The sequence below is a fragment of the Sciurus carolinensis genome, chromosome 11, assembly GCF_902686445.1.
Source record: "Sciurus carolinensis chromosome 11, mSciCar1.2, whole genome shotgun sequence".
In the NCBI taxonomy this organism is placed as follows: domain Eukaryota; kingdom Metazoa; phylum Chordata; class Mammalia; order Rodentia; family Sciuridae; genus Sciurus; species Sciurus carolinensis.
Genome location: NC_062223.1, coordinates 10,718,177 through 10,738,367, shown reverse-complemented (window position 1 = coordinate 10,738,367; position 20,191 = coordinate 10,718,177). Strand labels below are relative to the sequence as shown.

General features: G+C 62.3%; 1 protein-coding gene across 4 annotated transcripts; it reads right to left on the bottom strand.

The window, feature by feature from the left end:
• Positions 1 to 516: 516 nt before the first annotated feature.
• Cdc42bpg (CDC42 binding protein kinase gamma) lies at positions 517 to 19,449 on the bottom strand. 4 transcript variants are annotated; one of them, XM_047516846.1, is made up of 38 exons: positions 19,297 to 19,449; positions 18,466 to 18,679; positions 15,914 to 16,005; positions 15,748 to 15,831; positions 15,138 to 15,233; positions 14,752 to 14,900; positions 14,020 to 14,113; positions 13,639 to 13,839; positions 13,266 to 13,514; positions 12,816 to 12,895; positions 12,020 to 12,117; positions 11,865 to 11,927; positions 11,599 to 11,705; positions 11,346 to 11,507; positions 10,999 to 11,091; positions 10,747 to 10,868; positions 10,590 to 10,662; positions 10,265 to 10,371; positions 10,077 to 10,191; positions 9,775 to 9,923; positions 9,605 to 9,693; positions 9,273 to 9,325; positions 9,090 to 9,188; positions 8,950 to 9,009; positions 8,575 to 8,680; positions 8,179 to 8,312; positions 7,961 to 8,100; positions 7,785 to 7,866; positions 6,858 to 7,074; positions 5,400 to 5,462; positions 4,692 to 5,291; positions 3,363 to 3,460; positions 3,198 to 3,282; positions 2,973 to 3,093; positions 2,750 to 2,867; positions 2,414 to 2,537; positions 2,207 to 2,292; positions 517 to 1,093 (listed from the first exon to the last, which is right to left on the bottom strand). In XM_047516846.1, the coding sequence occupies exons 2-38, from the start codon at positions 18,623 to 18,625 to the stop codon at positions 1,037 to 1,039; spliced, it is 4,626 nt and encodes a 1,541-aa protein (XP_047372802.1). In that variant the 5' UTR covers positions 18,626 to 18,679; positions 19,297 to 19,449; the 3' UTR covers positions 517 to 1,036. The 4 variants fall into 4 exon arrangements, with proteins under 4 accessions (XP_047372802.1, XP_047372804.1, XP_047372803.1 ...); XM_047516848.1 differs by lacking the exon at positions 19,297 to 19,449 and having other exon boundaries at positions 3,198 to 3,231; positions 18,466 to 18,757; XM_047516847.1 differs by lacking the exon at positions 19,297 to 19,449 and having other exon boundaries at positions 9,090 to 9,185; positions 18,466 to 18,757.
• Positions 19,450 to 20,191: the final 742 nt, after the last annotated feature.

Below are 20,191 nucleotides of genomic sequence, written 5' to 3'. Positions count from 1 at the left end.
AGGTCGATCCTTCCCAGGGATGTGGCATTTGAGGAGATAAATACTTATTTTGCCCCCCAGGCTTTAGTGGGGGGAGGTTTAATAAAAATAGTAATATAATAACAATAATAATGACTATAATCAATAATAAAATGCCCCCTATTTTCCCCTAATACACAGTTGGTTGAAGCTTCGAGAAAAAGGACCCCCCTTTCTTGGAAGGGACAAAGTACGCCTGGAGACCATACAGTGGCCCCCATTGGGTGTCCATCTCCCACAAGAAGCCTTATAAATACCCTCCCCATCCCGCCCCTGCTTCAGAATCGTCTTCCCCCATGGGTGGATTAGCTGGTCAGGTCATCCTGCTCCCAGGACCACAAGCCCTCCCAGGGAAGAGCCCTGGGGGGGTCTGGTTCTCCCCCTCAGCTCCCTCCCCATCTTCTTCCTTGTTCCTCCCTGATCCTTCCATTCCCCTCTGGATGCCTTCTCTCCCCTCCCTCCACTTCCTCCCTCCCTCTGGCCCTTCTCTCTCTCTCTCTCTCTCTCTCTCTCTCTCTCTCTCTCTCTCTCTCTCTCTCTTTCCTCTCTCCCTCTCCCTCTCTCTCTCTCCTTCACCTACATCCTTCCTCCTCCTCTTCCTACCATTTTCTCTGAATCACAGCCTGTGACATGCCCCATCTTGGCCTCAGCTGGGGGCCAGTGTGTAGACCAGACTCCTGACCTGCTCCCAGGGGCCCTGTCCTTCTCTGTCCTCCTCACCCTGACTCTTGGCACTGGGAGAAAGCGCTTTGGCACTGTCATCCCTGGGTACCAGGGCCATTCTATTCCCAGTGACCAGCACAGGCTGGGGATGGGAGCCAAGGGGAAAGGCAGGAGAGGGCAGGGAGTCAGGACTCCAAGTCCTGGGAGCCCAGACAAGCCTCCTGGCCACTGCCCTGCCCAGGCCCTCCCTGAGTCCAATTTCCATGTGTCCGGGACCAGCCGGAGTATGGCATTCCTCTAGCTCTTTGCTCCCTCACATCCTGCGGTCTTGGGGTTGGGGTGCCCGCAGAGGGCATCAAGGGAAGCTCTCTGACTCAGCAGCTGGGGGGAGGCTCCGGGGACGCTCTGAGACCTGGAGGGAGAGAAGGGCAGTGGGGAAGGGGCAGGAAGACCGTCCTCAGCGGACCAGTGCCTCCCGGAGGCCTCCCTAGAACTCACCACTTGCTGTAGCAGGGCCTAGACAGAAGCGAGGTGTGAGGTGGGGTGGGGGGAACGGAGTCCCTGGAAGAACCTGGAGAACTCCTACTTAACCCTGAGTGAATCCCAATCTGCATCCAGTCAACAAACTGGCTTTACTCTGGGCAGACAAACCTTGAAACCTGAGTCCCGCCATCAAGGAACCCACAGTCCACTAAAGAGGCCAGGTACCCAGAAGAAAACCAGAGCAAGGTAGGAGCCACAATGAAGGGGTGGTGGGGTGGCAGTGACCCTCTGACCAGGTGGCCAGGAGCACTTCTTTGAAGGTGATAGTGGTGGGCAGCCTGGATATGAATCAGGTTGAAGACAGAAAAGGACATTCAAAGGAGGGGGGGACTGTAGGGCCAAGAGCTTGAAAGTATGGAAGAAGAAGGAAGGTCTGAGGTTCTGAGTGGCCCCAAGTGACTAGAGAGTGTGTGTGTGAGAGAGTGTATATCGGGGGACAGAAGGAGAGGTGGCTGGAAGGAGAAAGACACTTCCCGAATCCTCTTCTGTCTTCCATGCTTCTGACCACGGGACTGCTCCTTCCTGACCTTTCTCCCAAACCACAGGCTGGGTCTGAAGAATCCCAGGGGCTGGCGATGGAGTTCAGTAGTATTGTGCTTGCCTAGCTCTTGGGTTTTGTCCCCAGCACCCGGGGTTGGTGGCAGGCTGCCACAACCACCAAAAATACAAAGTGACCCAAGAACTCTCCTGGGGCACTTCCCATCACAGGTAACATCGCCTCATACCGATCTCACGGTATTACCTCATTTTATAGGTGAGACAAGCCCATGGAGATTGGCCCCACTGGTACACATAGCTAGAACAGTCGGAGCCGCCTGGGTCGACCTGCCCCCAGGGGCTAAGGCAGATAAGACTCTGCCTGTCTTAGGACAGATAGGGGGCAGGGATAGGCTCTGGCCTCACGTGCCAGCGCAGGGGTTAGCGCACAACAGAACTGCCTGCCCTTCGAGTGGGGGAGGGAAAGCCCCTCCCACCGGCTCACCTGTATCTGGGATGCTGCAGGACTCAGGGATCCCTGGGTGCAAGACACTGATTCGCTGGACAGAGATGTCCAAGGTTTCCTCTTCACTGCTCCAGGGGCAGGATTTGGGGAGGGAACAAAAATGCCTAGGTCAAATCTGAGGGGTCCGAAGGACTGGAAACTCAGGGGAGGGGTGCGGAGTACAGGAAGCTGCGGGACTGTCCTTACTGGGGTCTGTGTCTCCAGGGAGGCCCTCACTGCCCATGGACGCAGGGCGCCGCGACGCCTCGGAGAAGCTGTGGGGCCGCTGCGGGCCGGAGCTGCGGGCGCCTCGGCCCTTCTCTTCCGAAGCCTGTTAAGGGACAGTGCAGAGGGGCTGGGAACGGGAAGCACCCAGACGGGAATCCCAAGCAACACTGGGCTCCGGGCCAGGTATCAGGGGGGTGAGTCACAGGTCTCGGCAGTCAGGTAATCAGAGGCCTGTGATTGGCTGGCGCGCACCAGGGAGCCCGGTGATTGGCTCGGCCTCCCTGGGAAGCCCGTGACTGGGTCCGGCGGACTCACGCGGGGCAGGTCCCTGGCGCTGGGCCTCCCGTCAGTAGGGCCCACGTGCACCAGGTGGTTGAAGTTGGTGGGCGGTGAGATGAGCCTGGAGCGCACAAAAGGGTCCTTCAGCATCTCCCTACGGGCAGAGGGGGCGTAAGGCGCAGGGCGGCCGAGCGGGCGCTCGCCCCGCCCCCGAGTGGGAGGCCCCGCCCGGCAGCGGCCCCGCACCGCGCGTGCGCACCTGCGCTGCTGCTGCCGCTGCTCTTGTGAAACACGGAAGAAGAAGCGGCGCTTACTCTTTGTGCGGAACAGCTGGCGCCGGCTGTTGTCGGTGAGGTCGGGGATGTCGAACTCGTCCTTCTCTGTGGGAGAAGCAGAGAGCTGGGGGTGGGGGTGCTCACAGTCTCCAGGGCTCCAGGCAGCTGGCGTTCAGGGTCACACATCCACCGTGTGCACGCTCCCTCACCTGCCAGCGGGTTCCTGAGGTAGGTCAGGCGGATCTTCTCGGTGCCATAGAGGAAGAGAGAGCCCTCTGGATTCAGGGGCCGCACCTGAGGCAGTAGGTGCAAGGGTCAGGCCGCGCCCCCAGCCCCGCCCCGGTGCAGCCCCAGGGATCCGGGCAAGCCTTCACCTTCTTGAGAGGCACCGTCTGGACCCATTCTGCTCTCCTCACGTCAAACACATCAATGGCGTTGTCACTGAACACTGTCAGGTAGGGGGCGGTGTAACCTGCCGGTGGGAAACCGCCTGTACTGTGCAGCCCTAGGCAAGTCAGGCACCTCTCTGAGCTGGTTCCCGCCTCCATTCCAGGGGGAAGACCCTGTGCCCTGCCATAGCACAAAGACTTCCACGCCCCACTGCAAAGGTCCTCTGAATACTCCAGCTGCCCCACTCAATGAGACAACCAGGGTGCACTCACTGCACGCCCACACAGCTCTGGGTCTTGGCCTGTTCTCCCTTAATTCTCTAACAGCTGCGAGCTGGTACTGAATCACCCCCAACTTACACATGAGAGAAATGGAAACCCTTAGCCAAGTAAGGGCCAAGGTCACCCAGCTGATGAGGGCAACTGGGATTTGGCTCCAGGCAGTCTGAGTCTTAACACCTACAATGCTGAACCAACCCATAGGCTCTACTCCAGAAGGGCCATTGCTCATGAAGGAAGCCCTGTCCCTCTCATCAGCCCTAATCCCATCACTCCGTTACTTGTGGACGCACCAGACCACCTCACTGCACATTGCTCCTGACATCCATAGCCCCTAGCTCTGGGCTGGGTCCGGATGTGGAAGAAACCAGTCCCAGCCTATTCTGCAGGCTCCTGGTGCACCACAACCAGTATCGAAGTAGGAGAAAAGAGCCAAGAAAAGAGGTGGAGGAGCAAAGAGAAGCCAGGGACCAGTGACAGGGGAGGGAGGACAGGGAGCGGGAAGGCAATAATGATGACAGCAGTCATGGAGTGCCTGGGCGCTCCAGGTCCTGAGCTGCCATGGAGCTGGACTTGTTGAGAGTTGGCCAGGTACAGACGGTGGTGCACACCTGTAATCCCAGTGACTCGGGAGGCTAAGGCAGGAGGATGGGGAGTTCAAAGCCAGCCTCAGCAGAGGCAAGGTGCTAAGCAACTCAGTGAGACCCTATCTCTAAACAAAATACAAAATAGGGCCAGGGATGCGGCTTGGTGGTCAAGTGCCCGAGTTCAATCCCCGGTACCAAAATAAATAACTAACTAACGACTTGGCCCAAGAGTCTGTCACCACCCTCCACACAAGTGGAAGGAGGGCAGCACAGGGAGGGAAAGAGCAGAAGCGAAGGGACAGAAGAGGAAGATCCCAGGCACGCCACCCAGGGCAGAACAGGGCATGCCGGGCTCCAGTGCCGCGCTCGGGGGTTTGGGCAGAACCCTGTCTTCCTCAGTGCAGTGCAGTGCCCAGCCCCATCCAGCCAGGCCCGCCACTGGCCTTACCCCAGCCTGTGGGTGCTGCTGGCCACAGCAACTCGTGACTGCGTGACTTGCGGCCAGTGCCATCCACATAGACTCCGGCAGTGGTGAAGAGCAGCAGGAGCTCATTGAGGCTGAGCTCCACGGCACCCAGGGCCTCACCCAGGCCTCCACGGGACGGTGGTAGCTCCTCTGGCACCAGGCCGGCCCCCAGCACCAAAGGTGCAGCCTCATTGAGCAGCGGGTAGAGGGCGAAGGCACCAGCGGCACCCACACACAGCCGATCCCCCAGCAGCCCCAGGCTCTGCACAGGTGCAGGTGCCTGCAGCTCCCGGATGCGGTGCTGCCAGGGTCCTGGGCCTGGGCCCAGTTGGTAGCAGAGCACCTGGCGCTTGACAGCCACACAGAGCACGGGAGTGCGTGCCTGCAGGATGCGCCCGGCTGCCAGCACCTGGCAGCCTCGGGACTCGGGGATCTTGGCACCTGTTGCATCAGTGCTTTCCAGCTCCGCCAGGGCAAAGAGGCGCACGCTAGGGCCGCGGCCGCACAGCACAACCAGCAGGCCTGCAGAGGGGCTCACGGCTAGCTGCTGCACCCGGCGGCACTCCCCGACCTGGAAGATGTCTGGGGAGTGGAGAGAAGAGCAGGTGCGTGAAAAGCCGCCCATCCCCATCCTCCTCTGTACCCTGGGGCTGGCCCCATCGCATGACCCTGGCCCAACCCTGCATGTACCATTGCTGTGCAGGTGGATCACATACAGCCCCTCCTCTGTGCCCAAGGCAAGCCGCTCCTGGTCTGGGAGGGGAAGAGGGTCAAGGGTCAGAGGGCCAGGTTGGGGAGACTGGGCAGCCACCTGCCTTGCTGAGCCTATCTCTTGAGGTGATGGGGGCGAGGATCCTGCATATTGTCCCATAGTGGACACTTCACTCCCAGTCTGTGCTGACTCTTAAAGGGGAAGGGCCTCAGTGGCTGGGGTCCAGGTGACAGGCCTAACATCTCAAACTGTAGGATTCTGGATACAACATGTCACTTCTTGGAGCCTCAGTTTCCCCTTATATAAACTAAAGACCTGTAAACAGAGGTGCCTGGAAGAGGAGATGAAGGAGCACAGGACAAGTGCCAAGTGCCAAGCGCCAAGTACAGCCCCTTGCTCCGAAACAACCTCAACCTCTCTGGCTCCAGCATGATCCAGGAGACCCACACGGTCTCTCCTGTGGCTTCCACCCTAAGTGGCGGCATGGCTGGACCTGGCTCAGGATCTCAGCTGCCGGGGAAGGCAAAGAGCTCGGCTTCACTTCTGCTGAGCCAAGGGTCCCAGCTGAACCCAAGTGAACCTCGTGGCAGCTCTGGAGACATTCTGAGGCTTTAGGGGTTCTGTGGCTCTCCCACGGTCACCCAGCAGCTGGCAGGACAACCAGGACTGGACCCCTCACCTATCTCCCCACCCCACCCCCCGCCCCAGTACTGGGGATAGAATCCAGCAGTGCTGTATACTGAGCTACAATCCTAGTCGTTTTTATTTTAAGACACAGTCTTGCTAAGTTGCCCACACTGGACTTGAACTTGTGATTTTTTGGAGGGTGGTAATGGGGGTAGGTACTGGGGATTGAACCCACCTGGGGTACTTTACCACCTAGCTTCATTCCCAGCCTTTTTAAATTTTATTTATTTATTTTTTTGGGTGCTGGGGATTGAACTCAGGGCCTTGTACTTGTGAGGCAAGCACTCTACCAACTGAACTATCTACCCAGCCCACTTTATTTTTTAAAAATACAGTCTTGCTAAGTTGCTGAGGGCCTTGCTAAAGTGCTGAGACTGGCCTTGAATTTGGGGTCCTCCTGCCTCAGCCTCCCAAGTTGCTGGGGTTACAGGGGTGCGCCACAATGCCTGGCTCATTTGTCGATTTCTAAGGCCTTTGCTCCCTCCAATCACTTGAGATTTCTTTAGTAAAAGCCAAAACTGAGGCCCAGAGAAATAGAGCGTGAGAAGCCCCCTGGCCCTGGCTCTTCACACGGCTGTGCCTAGAGGAGGATTGAGAGGACCTGTGTGTAGGGTGGAGCCTACAGCTCATGGCTGCGGGGAGAGGGCAGGGACAGTGGCCTTTATGACTGTCTGGGCCAGCCCCTCCCTGCAGGCCTGAACTTTTCCCCCAGCCTGCTTGGAGTGGCATCCCCTCGGCAAGAGGCTCACCGATGACAGCGGCGCAGAGTGTGTGGGGCAGGAGTGGCAGCCCGTTGTCGTAGGCCTCCTTGAGCGAGTACACAGGCCGGGGCCTGGGCCGTGTGTCCAGCAGCAGCCGCTGCAGCTCACCCAGCACCTGCAGCCAGCGTTCCCGCTCCCCCTCGCTCTCCGCCAGCAGCAGCACGGTGCAGATGGTCGGCGGCACCGTTAGCTGGGAAGCCGTCACCTGTGGGCGGGGACCCAGGCCGCAGGGCTGCAGGACAAGAGCCACCCTCCCTCCCCCCTTCCCTCCTCCACCAGCTGGCTGTTTGTTAGCACTGACCATTTGTTAGCACTGACCATGTGCTTGCTGGGAGAGGGGCTAAGCACAGGACAGCAGAGGACAAGCCTGACAGGACAATCGGGCAAGCACTCAGCTAGTTCTGAGCCCTGTGGGCAGCGCCACAGTGGGGGCAGGACAGGCACTGTGTGAATGCAGAGCAGGGCCCTACCCAGGCCGAGAGGTGGCGAGCAGTGCCCAGGGGATAAGCAGACTGACCAGGAGTTAGTCGCCGGGGGAGAAGGCCTGGGGCTGGCAAGTCCGTACAGGGGAAGAGAATGTGGGGGGCCAAAGAGGAGGCGCACACGAGCACAAGGCACTCTGGGAGCTGGAGAAGGCACGGTGTGGCCAGAGCAGAGGGGACAGGAGAGCATGCTGGGAGGTCTGGGGTCAGATCCACGGGCAAAGGCCTCAGCCTCAGAAGCCCTGAGGGCACTGGGAAACGACACAAGGGCCCTAAACAAGGCAGGACAAGGCCAGTTCCTGCAAGGTGAGCCCATGAGGCCTACATAGCCATTCACCTGGAGGCAAAGGGGACTGGCCAACAGGGCAGCTCTGGCCAGGCTGGAGACAGCAAGGTGGACAGTGGTTGAGTCCATCCTGCCGTAAGCACTCACCCTGAAGATGCGTGGCAGGTCCCTGGATTGGGCGTGGATAACATCTGAGGCCAGGACTGGGGTGGCCGAGAACTGGGGATCCCTGGGAGGGGCATGGAGCAGGTCAGAGATTGCACTGTCCCTAGCCGCCCGCCTCACCCACTAGTCACTGGGCCCGTACACTGGCTGGCACCTACCTCAGATCCAAGGCCTGCAGCAGGGCCCCACTGGCTGGGCTGACCCTCGGGTCAGGTGCGTCAAACAACAGCAGGCGGGAGTCACTAAGGGCAGCATATACCCGCTGCCAGCCCCGCCGGACGCCCGAGGGCCGCGGCACCTGGGGAGGTAGGCATGGGAGGGCTGCTCCTGTCCTCAGCCCCAGTGCCATCTTCCCTGTCCCCTAGCCCCAGCTCACCGACAGGAAGCCCTCATAGGCAGTGCCCGTGCACGTCTCGGGGTGCACTCCCAGGGCCGTGCGGAGGAGTTCAGGGGGCACAGGACAGGGTGGGGCCTGTGGGGCGCAGGTTGAATGGCAGAAGTAGCCACAGGCTGCAGGGAAGCAGAGGAGGATGGCATGAGGCTGGATGGTGGGGGGCCTCCCAGTCCCCATTCCCTTGAGGCCACGGTGGCACCTCACCTATTATTGCCAATTGCTCGTCAAATGAGGAAAGAAAAACTGAGTGGTGGGAAATTTGACCAGGAAGCACCAGTGACCCTTGGTGGACAGGAAGAGGCTGGGATGTCAGGGCCACACCCCTGGGCCTGGGGCCTAGCAGGGGAAATGGGCGGGTGTGCGGTGGGGGGTTCTCACCTTCACAGGCCAGGCCCTGGCGGCCCAGGCCCAGCATCAGTGACGTGCAGCGGAGACACTTGGTGGGGGACGAGAAGTTCCGGAGACGCAGTGTGTGTGAGCCAGGCTGCGGGGGAGGGACACGCGTCACCATGCCCGCCACGCCCAGGGCTCCATTTCCCGTCTCAGAGGCGTCAGGCAGACAGACAGGGGCTGACAGTGTCACAGTGCCCACTCCGAGGCCCAGTGTGGGACTGTGGCAGTGCATTTGGCCACTGCTGCCACCACAAGCATGGTCTGCCTGCCATGATGTCTGCGGAGGGTCCCCACCGGGTGCATGGAGGCCGGCAGAATGGCTTGGTCGCCCCACCCCGCTTTGCCCCTCAAGGCACCGACCTTGGCAGGAGGAGCTTCTGCAGGGGCAGTGGTGGCAGCAGGTGCTCTGGGGAATACAGCCTGCAGGAGGACCGAGTAGGTGACAAGGGCACTGGGCGGGGCACGGCCCAGCCCCCCAGGGGATTCCCACCTGTCCTCACCCCCAGGCGCAGGCTGCGGCGGCCTTCCGGCCTCAGCTCTGGCTCTGCCCCAGGCTTTGGTGCCTCTCCTGAGATGCCAGGGTCCTTGGCAGAGTCCTTCTGGGGGTGGGAGAGGGAGGGACACAGTCAAGGCCCCTGTGCCTCTCCCAGGACCCCTCCTCAGTCCCTCTATCTGGGTCTCACCTCTGCATTCCAGAAGGACAGGAAGGGGATGAGGGAGTTTGAGGGCTTGGTATCTGCAAACAGAGGGCACGGTCACTGGAGGTGCGGTTCCTGGGCTGCGGACACAGGCAGTGACAGCGGGAGGTCTCAGCTCCCATCTCAGGAAGTGGTGGGAGGGGAGATGGCACACAGCAGGTGCTCAGCAAGTACTGGGGAACAGATGCTGGGCTTCATTGCAGAGCGCAGGCAGACTTTTCTCTCCACAGCCCTGCCATGCTGTCTGGGAGCCTCCTTGGTGCCCATGAGGTCAGGGCGGGGGACTGGCTCCGGGCAGGTGTGTTGTGGCCACTCACCACCTGGCCCGCGGGTCCGCAGCTCCTCCCGCAGAGCAGCCAGCTCCTGCTGCAGGGCCTGGCTCTGCTTCTCGGCCTCCTGCAGGCGTCTGGGAGATGGAGCCATGGAGCCGGGCTTACCACAGGCCTCCACAGGGGCCCGGCCCCCGCAGTGCCACCCCTGGCCTCACCGCTCAGACTGCAGCTGGGCCTCCTGCACCTGCGTCAGCCGCTCCTGCAGACTCTGCTTGGCACGGATCTCAGCCTCCAGCGCCGACTGCAGCTCCAGTCGGGCAGAGGCCTCCATCTTCTGCAGCCGGCGTGCCTTCCATTGGTGGTCCTGGTGGCCACAGGGCAGTCCCATAAGATGCCCTCTGGGCCTGGCTGCCTTAGAACTCCCTCCCACCAGAGCACACTACTGCCCATGCCACCCAGCCAGGCCCAAAGCCCTGGTTCTTCCACTCCCACCCCCCAGCACAAATCCGGAGCTCACCAGAGGCCGGGTGGGGAGTGTCTGGGTGCCCACATTCCGCAAAGACTCCAGCTCTTCAGCCATCTTGGTGGCCAGGGCCTGCAGGTAGCCTCTAGAGACCTTCTCATCATTCACCCTGATTGGGAAGGGCTCAGGGTCACAGGCTGGGCCCTCAGCCCTGCCTGGGACCCCCTGGCCATGGCACCCACCAGCTGAGGATGTCTGCGATCTGGGCCTCCCAGTTGCTCTCCGTCTCCCGCCGCTCGCCCTCCAGCCGCCGCTTGCTCTGCAGCTCTTGTTCCAGCTCTTGTTCCAGCTGGGCCGGGTGGGAGGTGGGCTCAGTCCCCAGGAGGCCTGGGCGGCCCGGCCCTCTGCCAGCTCCCTAGCCCTTCGAGTCTCCCACCGCCCTTCACCTTTCTCACTTGCTACAGCATGCCCACCAGCCGGGTCCCTGGCAGCTCTGCCCACCTACCCCACCAGCACTCAACCTGTCCGTCTGTCAGCCGCCCAGTCCCCTTTATCCACCCTGCTCACCCGCTCCTGCTCCTGGCTCAGCCGCTGGTTCTCCTCCTGCAGCCGGCACAGGGCCACGTCCTTCTCAACAGGCCTGGCGCGAGAAGGCAGAGGTGGTGGCGGTGACACCCAGTGGGGCCCCCGCTCACCCTTGCCACCTTCCCTGCTGCCTGCTCACCCCTGGCTGTGGGCCTGTCTCAGCTGTTCCCGCAGGGCAGCCACCTCCTTCCTCAGCTGGGCCTCCTGAGGGCCACCTTCAGGCAGTTCCGTGCCATTGGTCTCAGAGGCTGTGTGGACAGCCTTGAGGATGTGGAGAGAGGTCAGGCGGGGCAGGGCCCGAGCGGCCATGGCCCACTCCACCACAGGACAGGGGCTTGGCCTGGGGCCCTGAGGGGCAGTGCTCCTCGCCAGGGGGCTGAAACTACCCTACCTTGGCCGGGGAGGACTTCTGCTCGAGGCTTTGCTCCAGTTGTCTCTGGAGCCGCGTCACCTCCTGGCTCAGCGTAGCCACCTGGCCTTCCAGCTGTGAGGGATGCAATCAGGCCATTGCTGACCTTGCCAATCCCTCTGCCCCATCTTGACACAGACTCCCAGGCTCTGCCAGCCACAGTGGGCGGGGGAGGCAATGGGCTCCCAGACCCCTTCCCCACCACGGTGCCCTGGCTCAGCCTCCGCCAGCCACGTGTGGGACACGAAGGCATGTGACCCAGGCTCTGCAGGTTTCCTCCTGACACACAGGGATAGGGTCCAACTGCTGTCCCTCCCTCCGTCACCCACCTCCCTCCGGGCATCCCGGGCTTCCTCTAGCTGGGAGCTCAAGGCTTGGATCTGGCCGGCCGAGGCTGCCTCTCTCTCCTGGGCCTCCTGCAGCCTCTGCAGCAGCTCCTCCTGCCAGCCCTGGACTCTGTGCAGCTCCTGTGCCTGAGCCTGGGCCAGCTCCTGGGGAACCCAGGATGGGCACAAGGTCAAGTCAGGGCGCCAACCTGTGTGGCATGGGCCCTGGCCACTCGCCCCCTCATTCAGCTCTCACCTGCTGGAGTCGCTCCTTCTCCCGCCACAGGTCACTGTCTTGGCTTGGGCTACCGGCAGGGGCCCCATCCGTCTGGGACAAGTGGGCCTTGCTGTCCCTTAGCATCTCTGCCAGGAATAGTCACTCAGACTTGTGCATACTGACCTCCCCAGCCCAGGGCCCTCCCCGGCTCAGAGCTCTCCCCTCAGACCATGCAGCATGAACAGAGAGGGGCAGGATGGGGACACAGGGAGGACTTGGTCTGTACTGGGAAAGGGGAGCGATACCTGCCAGCCTCTCCTGCAGAGTCTGTACCTCCTTCTGCAGCCGCGACAGCTCCTGCAGGGCCTCTGGCAGGGGAGGGGCCGCAGGTGAGTGGCCCACCCTGCCGCACACAGCAGCCCCAGGGCCTGGGCACTCCACTCGGCCCAGCTGCCCGTACCTTGGTGCTTCCAGCTCAGCTCCGCCTTCTCCTGCTCCAAACAGCAGAGTTTCTGCTCCAGGGCAGCTGCAGGTTCAGGTCTGCTCTCAGAGCCGGCACTAGAGGACAGGGCAACACGAGTTACCAGGAACCGCAGCCCCAAAGCCTCCTCCACCCTCCTGCTTCCATCATCCGTTCACCCTGGGAACACCCACTGCGCGGCAGCTCCATGCCCAGTGCCAGGGAGAGACCAAACCAGGCCTTTAGGAGACCCTGGGTCATTCTGGCCCTACAAGCAGGGTGACCTGGACAGTCATTTAACATATCTGAGCCTCAGTTTTCACACAGGAAAATGGGGGTGGTAGCAGGATCACCTCCAAGGGCTGGGAAGAGGCCCAGGTGAGGTGGGCCCACTGGCCCCACACCCAGCACACAGTGGGTCCTCAGCAAGTGCTGCTCAAAGCACTCCTCCGGTCTCATGGCACTTTTCCCTGAGTTCTGGCTTCAGTCTTGGGCCAGCCCCACAAATGGTCATCTTCCCACCCATTTTACAGAGGCATAAATTGAGGCTCAGGGGAAGTAGGAGCCCTTCCAACTCCAGGCCTCTCCTCTGAGTCCAGTGCATTTGAAGACTGTGGTGCTGGGCATCATGAAGGTCACATGCAGGATATGGCCCTGGCTTCGCCTGGACCCTGAGGATGTGAGGCTCGGTGTACACCTGCCAAACACTGGCGCCAGGAAGCCATTCTAGCCTTTCTCAGGCTCCTGATGGGCAAGGCCCCCAGCTTCCCAGCACGTGTGTGAGGACTGGACTCACCGGCGGGAGGTATAGGTGAAGCCCACGAATGGCAGATGGTGGCCTGAGAAGGCCCCATGGGAGGGTGGTGGCAGGGTACCCTGCAGGACAGGGAAGGAGAGTCACGACCAGCAGGCACAGCTCCAGGAGACCCCATGGCTTGGCATGACCGCCTCCTCCTACTCAGACCTGAGTCCAGAGGGACAACGTGGCCCGACCAACCAAACCGATCACAAGTCCCACAGGTCCTTGAAGTTATGCCAGCATTCTGGTTAACAGAAAGACCCCTGGCCAAATGACCTTCCTGTGGTACCTCCACCTCCATGCAGGTGAACCACCAGGTGGACCGTTAACTCCATGAACCCCCACAGGCCTCGCCCAGTCCAGCAACAGTCTAGGGAACTTCTGGGGATTCTCTTAGCCTCATAGCAGGCAGGGCCGCACCCTCCTGCAGTGGCATGTGCCACTCACCGGATGATTGAGGGTGTCGTCATCCACATCAAAGTTGGAGGTGTCCACAGGCCCTCGAAGATCAGGGATGTAAGGGGCAGTGCTGTCCGCCAGCCGCTCCCAGTCCACGCCTTCGAAGAAGGGGTGGCTCCGGAAGTCATCCAGCCCGCCACGGCCCAGCCGCTCCTCCTGACGGCACAGCAGCTGGCGGATCAGGTCCTGGGCACTGGCTGGCACGTCAGGTATGTCCGAGGGGAACTGCAGGTGGTCCTGTGGGCCAGAGCAGGGGCCAGACAGGTCAGGCCCGGGGCCCAGCGTGGCCTGCAGGCGTTCCGACCACAAAGCTATGGGGGTCCCGCTGCCTTCCGAGGATCCCAGGGCCAGGCAGCCAGACCTCGTGGTTCATGATCTTGCCGTAGGTCTCCACCAGGGATTCAGCATAAAAAGGCGTTTCCCCGAAGAGCAGCTCGTAGGCGCAGACTCCCAGTGACCACCAGTCGCACTGTGGGCCATAGTGGCCCTTGCCCTCCTCCATGGCCTGTAGGATCTCAGGGGAGATGTAGTCGGGTGTCCCTACTGCCACCGATGAGTCTACCTGTGGGTGTTGGTGTCAGCTGCTGAGAGGACACCTTCAGGCTTGGCTTGGCCTGCTGGGTCCGCATCATGGCCCCAGGTCAGGCCTGGCACCACCACTACCCAGAGGCGGCTGCCCTGGTGCCCCCTCGGCCCCTGAGCATTTGGCCCCACCGGTTCCCGCGCTGGGCGTGGTCCTTACCCTGCCACTGTTGTTGAGACGCAGGCAGGAGCCAAAGTCAGCCAGGCGGATGTGCCCATTCGTGTCCAGCAGGACGTTGTCTGGCTTGACATCCCTGGAGCAGGGCAGGAGAGTGAGGGACCGCTCCGTGCGGATGCACACCAGGCACGCGTCCAGGGCGGGAGAGTGAGGGACCGACCGCTCCGTGCGGACGCCCATCAGGCACGCGTCCAGGGCGGGAGAGTGAGGGACCGACCGCTCCGTGCGGACGCCCATCAGGCACGCGTCCAGGGCGGGAGAGTGAGGGACCGCTCCGCGCGGACGCACATCAGGCACGCGTCCAGGTGCCGCCTGCTCGACGCATGTGTTCACCTGTGGCTCCTGTGGGCACTTGCGGGCCTCGTGTGTGCGTTCGTGCGTGTGCGTGCGTGCGTGCGGGAAGGGAGAAGGCTGGGGGTCAGGGGAAAGAAGGTGGCTAGCTTGCGGGGAAAGGCCCACAAGATGGCTCTGGGGAGCCTGCGGGGGATGCAAGGAGTCTGGCTACCCCAGGCGGACCTTGGCTCCACTGCCCACTAGCTGGGTCACCTGGAGCTAGGGGCTTGTCTAGCTCCAGGAAGCCTAGTGCTGGCTTCCTCTGCTGTGAAGGGCACGCTGCTTTTGGAAGGAGTCAAGGGCAACGTAGGAAGCACCGGCACGAAGCCGGGCGCGTGGCGACACTATCCCCAGCAGTCGGCAGGGCTGGGAGGGCCTCACCTGTGGACGTAGCCCAGCTGGTGCAGCGAGTGGATGGCCAGCACCATCTCGGCCAGGTAGAACTGGGCTAGCTCAGGGGGGAGGCGGTCCTCAAAGCGGCTCAGCAGCGTGAGGAGGTCCCCGCCAGCGTAGTAGTCCATCACCAGGTACTAGGCAGGAAGTGCCAGTCAGGATGGGGAGGAGGTCCCTTGGGGCACCGCGAGGGCAGGGCCATGCCTCCTGAAAGCTTCGGGCAGCCAGCTCCCAGCCAGAGCTCGGGCAGGAGGCTCCTGGCCCGGGAGCGAGGGAGAAGAGGCTGCCTCCGGTCCGGGTGGGACCCAGTGTCCCGCCCCCCAGGGGCTTCTCCTTGTCCAGGCAAGCTCTGCCCCACTCCCAAGTGTCCACACCAGGTACTCCTCATCCTGGAAGGCGTAGTGCAGAGCAGTCACCCAGCGGCTGTCCCCCTTCACCAGAACGTCCCGCTCCTCCCGGAAACAGGCCGTCTGTAACAGGTTTTGGGGAGCAGAGGGCAGTCAGGAGCAGCGCCTAGGAAGGCCCCTCATCAGTTCAGGGGATAAGCCTAGGGCTTGGATTGATGGTACAGCTCTGCTCTGCCCCAGGATGACCTCGGATGGGCCAAGCCCATGCTTTTTAGCTCCAGGCCTCAGCGTTACCTACAGGAGGTGGGAACAACCCTGCCTACTCTTAAGAAAGGTTTATTGTGCCAGGTGAGGTGGCACATGCCTGCGACCCCAGCAACTCAGGAGGCTGAGGCAGGAGGATCACAAGTGCAAGGCCGGCCTCAGCAACTTAGCAAGGCCTTGAGCAAGTTGGTGAGACCCTGTCTCAAAAACAAAAAGGGCTGGGGGTGACTCAGGCTTATCGGAGGAAGGGGAGTGAGAGGGAGGCTGTCCCGGGCGCTTTCGCCTGCCTAGCGGCCACGCCCTCCCACTTCCCCTGGATGCTCAGGTCTTACTGGCGGCCCGCGCCTCCTCCCGCACACCAGCCCACACTGACCTCGGCCCTCTTCAGCATCTCCCATTTGTGCAGCATTTTCATGGCAAAAACCTGCCCACTGTCCCTCTGCCTCACCACAGCAACCTGAGGACACAGGGAGAACTGTGGTCAGCCCAGGTCAGGTGCAAATCCCCTCCTCTCTGCCTACCCCAGGCCCTTTGCTCACCTCCCCGAAGGCCCCTCGGCCAATCACTTTCAAGATCTCAAAGTCATCTCGCTGTAGACGAAGTTCTTTCACCTTGGTTACGAGGGGACTGGCTGAGGGGACAGAGCAGGTGGCTCAGTGCACTTGTGAGAGGGCCCCAGCTCCCTCTCTTACCTTGGGGAAGTTGGGAGTTACCACTCCCATGAGGCCAGGGCAGAGAGAAACTCGCCAGGGACAGCAAGGGGCTGATAAGACCGGGAGCTGTTCACGTTGGTCAAGAAGCCCAGAGGGAAGGTCCTGGCTCAGCAGCCTACGCACAGCCCCCTGACCTCCCTGGACCCTGTCCCCAGACTCCAGGCAGCCTCCTTCCCAGGAGCTGATGGGACTTGTATTCCTCCCTGTCTGGGCCCTGACCCTGGTTGGCCAGGTCACCCTGGGGACAATGAGGACACCATTCCCACTCCCAGCTCCCAGCTCTTGGCCCCTAACAGGGTCACGCCAGGGGCCTATATTGGGAAACTGGACAGGTGACATTCCTTGTCCCCAGAGAGGCTTCTCTGCCATTCAGGAACTGTGAGCCTGGGTCTAGGGTCCCTGCAGGTACAGAAGTACTTGGCTGAGGTGAAGTTTGGGTAGGTCCTGGAGGGCAGGGAGGGGTCTGCGAGGGCAGGGAGGACAGGCTGTGCGCCCCAAGTGGGGCTCCTCGGTCCGGAGGCATAGATACCGGCGTCCCGGGTGCTCTCAAGACTCAAAAACAGGCCCAGAAGCCTTTACCTGGCACCTGATGCCGGCACCCAAGGGTGTGAGCACTCAGGATCCCCTCCAGCCTGGACAGCCCTGCTGCTCTGGCCCTGCCTCTCTCTTCGGATTGGGCTTGTGACTGGCCAAGAGCCTCCTCTGCGTCACAGTCCCCGAGAGCTCCCAGAGGGGCATCTCCAGTCGCTCCCAGGCCTCCCCAGGCCTGGAATAGCCACGGGCCCAGGGCCGGGGGGATTGGGTCCTGGGGACGGCGGGAGGGAAGCAGGAGCCACCAGTCAGGATTGAGGGCCGCTGTGGTCTGGCGTCCTGCCTCAGTTTCCCCCTGCCAGGAGGTAAACTCCCTTCCAGCTGGGCGGGCCCGTGGGTGGGACGGAGAGCTGCTCCACAGGTTTATCAGGCAGAACCCCCGCAGCGGGGGTGGTGTGGAAACCTCATTACAGAAATTAATTGTCTCTTTCCCAGGTCTGTGCATGGAGCTAGGGAGGGGCTGCCACAAGCTGAGGGGGACAAGGCTGGGGCAGTTCCCCACTAGCCAGATAGGGCACCGGCTTGGGGTCCAGGACCCGGAGAGTCCAGGCCCCCAGGACAGGATGCTTAGTACCCCTGCCTTGCCACATGGGATGGGGGCTCTGGGCAGGAGCAGGGACAAGTTAGGGCAGGAAAGCAGTGAGTCACGCCCTTGGAGTTACCTCGGGAGATGTCAACAGACGGGCCCCCATGCTGGGGTCCTAGGTAGAGATGCCAAGGCAGGCAGGGAGGAGCACACGCGTGTGTGCAAACACACACACGTGGGTGTGGGCATCATGGGGGAGGGGTGGGTGACGACAACACATTAAGACACACGGCATGATATGCAGGAGTCCGGGCAGACCAGCAGGCAACAGGGGCAGGGCCCGGACTGCCCTCACCCCAGAAGGAAGGAGCAAGCCTAGGTGGCAGGCCCCCAACCGTGCCAGGCGGAGCCTTGCCTGCCCACAGCTCAGGAGCGCCAGGAACGCTAGTCGCCCACTGGGCAAACACCCCACCTCACTCCACCCTCCAGGCTGGGTCCCCATGCCCTGGCCAGGTGTGACCAGGGAACCCTCAGGCTGGCGCCAGTGCCCACACTGGGTTCAGGGTCACCCCCCAGCCGGCCACTCCCAGTGATTCAGATGAGTCAACCAGGAAAGGGCGCAGACCCACCTCCAGTCAGGTCCCCCTCCCCAGCCCTCAGGAAGCAGATTGCACAAAAGGGGAGACCAGGCTGTGGGCTGTGTGCGGGGTGTGAGGTGTTGTGAGCACCTCCAGGTCTGTGAATGTGTCGGACAGTCGGAGGGATCCAGGTTTTCTATAGCACCGAGGGCAGGGCGCCCTGGGTCCCTTCACTGGCAGTATGTGTCTCAATGTGTGGGTGAGGAACGAGAGAGACTGAGAAAGCTTGTGTGTGTCTGTGTGACAGGCAGAGGGGTCCTTGTGGGGGCCTGATGTGTGGCCTGTGACCAGGGAATCCTGCATACAGGTTAAGGAGAATGTGTATTAGTACATACGTCGGCGGTCCACACCTGGGGACTCGTTTGTGTGCGCCTGTGTTAAGTACGTGCTGTGCACATGTGCTGGGGTCTGGGAGTGGGAACCAGCGTGTGTGAGTGACACTGAGGTGTGCAAGTGAGTCAGCCGGCCAGCCCTGGGGTCCGCCGGCACGTGTTAGAGCCAAGTGCGGGGATGGGGGGAGTCTTCACGGGGATTCTCAAGGGTGTGCGTTCCTGCCGGAGTCCCAGCGCGGGGTCCCTAGGGCAGCTCGCCCACCCCCACCCCGTGCCGCCCGGGCCACTCACCCCAGCTCAGGAACTGCGCCACATTGCGCTCCCGGCGCAGGGGGGCGCTGCTGAGCTCGTGGTGCAGACCCAGCAGCAGATCCAGCAGGCCGTCGAGCTCCGGGCCGCCGCCGGCCTCACCCCGCGCCAGCTGCTCCAGCGCGCGTAGCCTCTGCTCCATGGCCGCGGCCGGAGCCAAGCGCCCGGACTAGAGCCAGGCCGTCGGCATGGTCGCCTGTCGGTGGGTCGATCCGTCCGTCCGTCGGTCGGTCCGCAGCTGGTTCCGCGCGGCCTCCCCCCACCCTCCCGCCCTCCCCGCTGTCACCTTCCTCCGCCGCCGCCCGCGCACCCTCACCTGGGCGCCGCGCCCCGCCCTCCTCCCCGCCCCCCGACGGACGGCCAGGTGCGCGCCGGCCAATGGGAGCTGCGGCTGAAGGTGAAGGTGGGAGGGCGGAGGCGCGAGGGGGCGGGGCCAGCTCCCGGCCAGGAAGTGGGGGGGCGGGCCGCGAAGAGTAACTCCTGGGCGGGGCGGGGAGGGGGCTCCCTTGGGGTCGCAACGACCGCCGGGACCCCTGCGCGACCCCAGGCCCGCCCTACCTGCTCCCTCGCCGGCCCCAACCTAGATGGTGCATGCCCGGGTCACTACGACTTCCTCGCGCCCAGGGCAGCGGCCGCCTCCCCTTTGGCCCAGGGAGAGGGGCTGGGGACGGCCGCGGCCCCGGAGCCGGATGGGAGTTGTAGTTCGCTCTCTCCCGGGTTTGCCCGCCGCGCTTGGCAGCACTCCCTCACCCCACCCCAAATTTCTGCTCCTACCTTTTTTTTTTTTTTTTTTTTTTAATCGTGAGAACTGACCTGAGAGGTAGATGGGGTAGGTTTGTTCACACCCATTTGGCAGATGGGCACACTGAGGCTCGGGAGGACGAAGGCGAATGAGGGCTTGAGTGAGGGAACTCCAAAGCCAGACCCCGGCGTGGCCTGAGCTGGCGCCTCCTCCACAGGCTTGTTAAGCAGGGCCTGCGGCCCGACGTGGAATGCGAAGGGCAGGAGAGGTCCGGGATGTCTGGAGGAGGCCGGGGCGGGAAGGGGCCGATTCTGTCTAATGCCGTTGCTCATTTCTGCCCAGCTGTGTCCAGCTGCCCTGAAGCCGAGGCCAGGTTACTTTCAACAAAACATTCTTTCCTTACAAGACCTGTTTGGTGATTCACTGCACCTTTCAGGCTGGGGAGCGCCCTGGGATGGGACGGGGTGGGCTTCCCGCGTCGAGGGGGCGCCCTGTGAATGTTTGCAGAGCCGACCCCACACCCCTGGCTGCAGACTGGGGCTTGACGCAGCGGCTCTTCCACGTGGTCTCCACGGACGCGGGCCTGCCTCGTCAGGCCGGGAAGGGGAGCGGATTCAAACCCAGATCTGGGATCTTCATCACTGCGTCGGGTCTCCTGGAGCGGGAGGGACAGGCGTTTGGACCCTTTGATTGAGGCCTCCTGGCTTTCACCTGAGGGATTTCGAGCTCGCCTTCGGGGGACCTGGCGCGGGTGGGGCACACGGAAGGCAAGAAGGGGCCACACGGGGGCGCCAGAGACCAGAGGAGGGGCCGTCGCTCTGCGGGAATCAAGTTCTCAGCCAGTTAGGGGGCAGGTAAGGGGTCCTGGGCAGTAAGGTGGACTTCTCCCCCGCTACCCACACCCCGCCACAGACTGGGCATCCTGATCCTCTAACCCCATTCCACTGCAGCCAGTCCTCCAGGTCC

What these genes read in the sequence shown, in the direction of transcription:
- Cdc42bpg (XM_047516846.1), bottom strand. Translation starts at nt 18,625, where the DNA reads ATGGAGCAGAGGCTACGCGCGCTGGAGCAGCTGGCGCGGGGTGAGGCC. An exon ending in GCGGACCCGCGGGCCAGGTG is followed by an intron (nt 9,326 to 9,604) that starts GTGAGTGGCCAC and finishes CTCTGTTTGCAG; the next exon opens with ATACCAAGCCCTCAAACTCC. An exon ending in CTGCAGGCCTTGGATCTGAG is followed by an intron (nt 7,867 to 7,960) that starts GTAGGTGCCAGC and finishes TGCCCCTCCCAG; the next exon opens with GGATCCCCAGTTCTCGGCCA.